Source organism: Oryza glaberrima, chromosome 3 (assembly GCF_000147395.1).
Source record: "Oryza glaberrima chromosome 3, OglaRS2, whole genome shotgun sequence".
NCBI classification, from domain to species: Eukaryota; Viridiplantae; Streptophyta; class Magnoliopsida; order Poales; family Poaceae; genus Oryza; species Oryza glaberrima.
In genome coordinates, this window is record NC_068328.1 from 8,676,579 (window position 1) to 8,679,164 (window position 2,586).

The 2,586-nt window shown below is 50.0% G+C and overlaps 1 protein-coding gene across 1 annotated transcript; it reads left to right on the top strand.

Annotated features, from left to right (window-relative positions):
* Window positions 1-81: 81 nt before the first annotated feature.
* Window positions 82-1,921, top strand: LOC127768554 (suppressor of disruption of TFIIS-like). Its single transcript, XM_052294161.1, has 8 exons — window positions 82-244; window positions 443-527; window positions 654-719; window positions 813-910; window positions 1,019-1,056; window positions 1,143-1,230; window positions 1,318-1,593; window positions 1,696-1,921. The coding sequence occupies exons 2-8, from the start codon at window positions 467-469 to the stop codon at window positions 1,918-1,920; spliced, it is 852 nt and encodes a 283-aa protein (XP_052150121.1). The 5' UTR covers window positions 82-244; window positions 443-466; the 3' UTR covers window position 1,921.
* Window positions 1,922-2,586: the final 665 nt, after the last annotated feature.

The window sequence follows — 2,586 nt, forward strand, 5'->3', positions numbered from 1 at the left end:
TGTGGTAATCAGCTGCTAACTACGACTACTAAATGCTAACCCCGGGGTCGCGACGCCATGGGCTTCACCTCCTCCCCCTATATAAACCCACCAATGCCTGCCTTTTCTCCTCCCCCCTCCGCCTCGCACTCTCTCTCGCTATAGCCTATAGCGTCTCTCCCGAAGGCTCGAGACACCACACCTCTCTTCTCTTTGGCTCCTCTCCTCGCTGCATTGCGATCCCAAGAGCTGTGAGCTTTAGGAGGTACGCTCGTGTTCTTGGCTGTGGATTAATTCATGGCAAATGTGGCTCGGTTTAAGAGCTTTGGATGAACGTTGTGTGAGGAATGAGAGGGGAAATGATGCCGTTTATAATACATTAAAAATGATGATAAAATTGATATGAAACTGCACGGAGAAGTAATCGAAGGACCTGCTGATTTTTTCTTGATTCTTTCTGCAGCTTGTTCATCACGACCTGAAAATCATGGAGTTCGAAGACCGCTGCCACAAGGTCCAGGAGCCCAAATTCGACTGCCTGCTGTTTGGTAAGCTACCCAGTTCTTGCAGAATGTCACTCTCTGTTGATTTGTACATTCGCTTTCTTCCCCTGTTTTTTCTTTCACTGAATGCGAAAAGGTCTTGATCCTGTTCTTCCCTGGGGAACTCTGCAGACCTCGATGACACTCTGTACCCACTGAGCTCGGGGATCGCGTCCCATGTCAAGAAGAACATTGGAGGTACGATTAACTGAAACGCAGACTGATCTATTATTAGTTTAGTTAGTGAGATTTGTAGCTGAATGCGTGATTCTTGTCCGCCATTCCGTTCAGATTACATGGTTGAGAAGCTGGGTATTGAGGAGAGCAAGATTGAGAACCTTGGCAATCTGCTGTACAAGAACTACGGCACGACGATGGCCGGACTCAGGGTAAATTAGTCAGCTCCCCTGATCCCTTACACTGTTCTGTTTTTTATTCTATAATTACTCGGTTACTGAAATTTTTTTCTTCTTTTTTCCTTTGCTTTGATCGATCAGGCAATAGGCTACAGCTTCGATTACGATGAGTACCACAGGTACAGACACGAACGCATTAAGCCCATTCATCTCATGGCAATCCTCTGTAATGATCTGCTTAACATCTTCTGTTCATTTCTGACAGCTTTGTCCATGGAAGACTGCCCTACGAGAACATCAAGCCGGACCCTGTCCTGAAGCACATTCTCAAGAACCTGCGCATCCGCAAACTCGTGAGTTCCTCCAGACCAGAATCGAAACCAATCTCACATGTCTCATGTAATCGTGTTTTGGTTCTGAACTGGCACGCGTCGTTGCAGATATTCACCAACGGCGACAAGGACCACGCCGTGAGAGCCCTCAAGAGGCTGGGGCTGGAGGACTGCTTCGAGGGGATCATCTGCTTCGAGACCCTCAACCCGCCGTGCCCGTCGCCGCCGTGCGACGGGGAGGCCAGCATCTTCGACATCGCCGGACACTTCTCCATGCCCGGCGCCGCCGCCGACGAGCTTCCCAGGACACCCGTCCTCTGCAAGCCCAACGTCGACGCCATGGAGGAGGCCCTCAGGATCGCCAACGTGAACCCTCACAAGGCGGTGCGTCACTCACGTCACTCCTGACGCCAAAAGGATCGTTCTTTTTTATTCCTCCCTTCGCTCGATCGATTGACCTTCGTTTTTTTTTCTCAATTTCTTCAGATTTTCTTCGACGACAGCGTGAGGAACATCCAGGCGGGGAAGAGGATCGGGCTCCACACGGTGCTGGTGGGCACGCCGCAGCGGGTGAAGGGCGCGGACCACGCGCTGGAGAGCATCCACAACATCAGGGAGGCGCTGCCGGAGCTGTGGGAGGAGGCCGAGAAGGCGGAGGACGTGCTCATCTACTCCGACCGCGTCGCCATCGAGACATCGGTGACCGCGTAGGCCACACCTACTGTCTCTCCCGACTCCGGCGAATCGCTCAGAACGAGCAACCATCCATCCATCCATGTCCATCCCTGGCCGGGCAGGTGATCATCAGGTGGGAATTCAGAATTGGCCGGGACAACAATACGTTCCAAGAAAAAAAGAGGAGGGTGTTCCGTGGAAGTTCAGGATTCAGAATGTAACAGCAATGTTGGAACGGGTCCTGTAGTATATATATGTATCGGTCAGATCTTTGCATGTAAATTAGTACTCCTAGAAGCAATAATAATAATAATTAATAAAGAGAATGGGGGTTATTTATCACTTCTTGATTGTGTATTTATCTCTCGTGTTTAACTGAAGCTCTGAAGGATTTTTATTAGCCTGAACAAGTGAGCAACAAACAAGTGTTCTGATCTGCTCTGCTCTGAACTGATGACCAATTTCGCTTTCATTTCCTCTGTTACTTGGTGCGTCAAACTCCTCGACTAGGAGATGGGGGATATATCGTATCCGCGTGGATAGAAATCGGTTTCGCCAGTCGTGATACGCCAAAAGCTGAAGCTGTGCGTGCCTGTGTGCCTTTGGCTTGCAGGCTTGTGCTACTTGGGGCTTTGGAAAGCATCCACACGGATGAACACACACATCTGATCTACCTGCCCAGGAAGCAACACATAAAGAAAA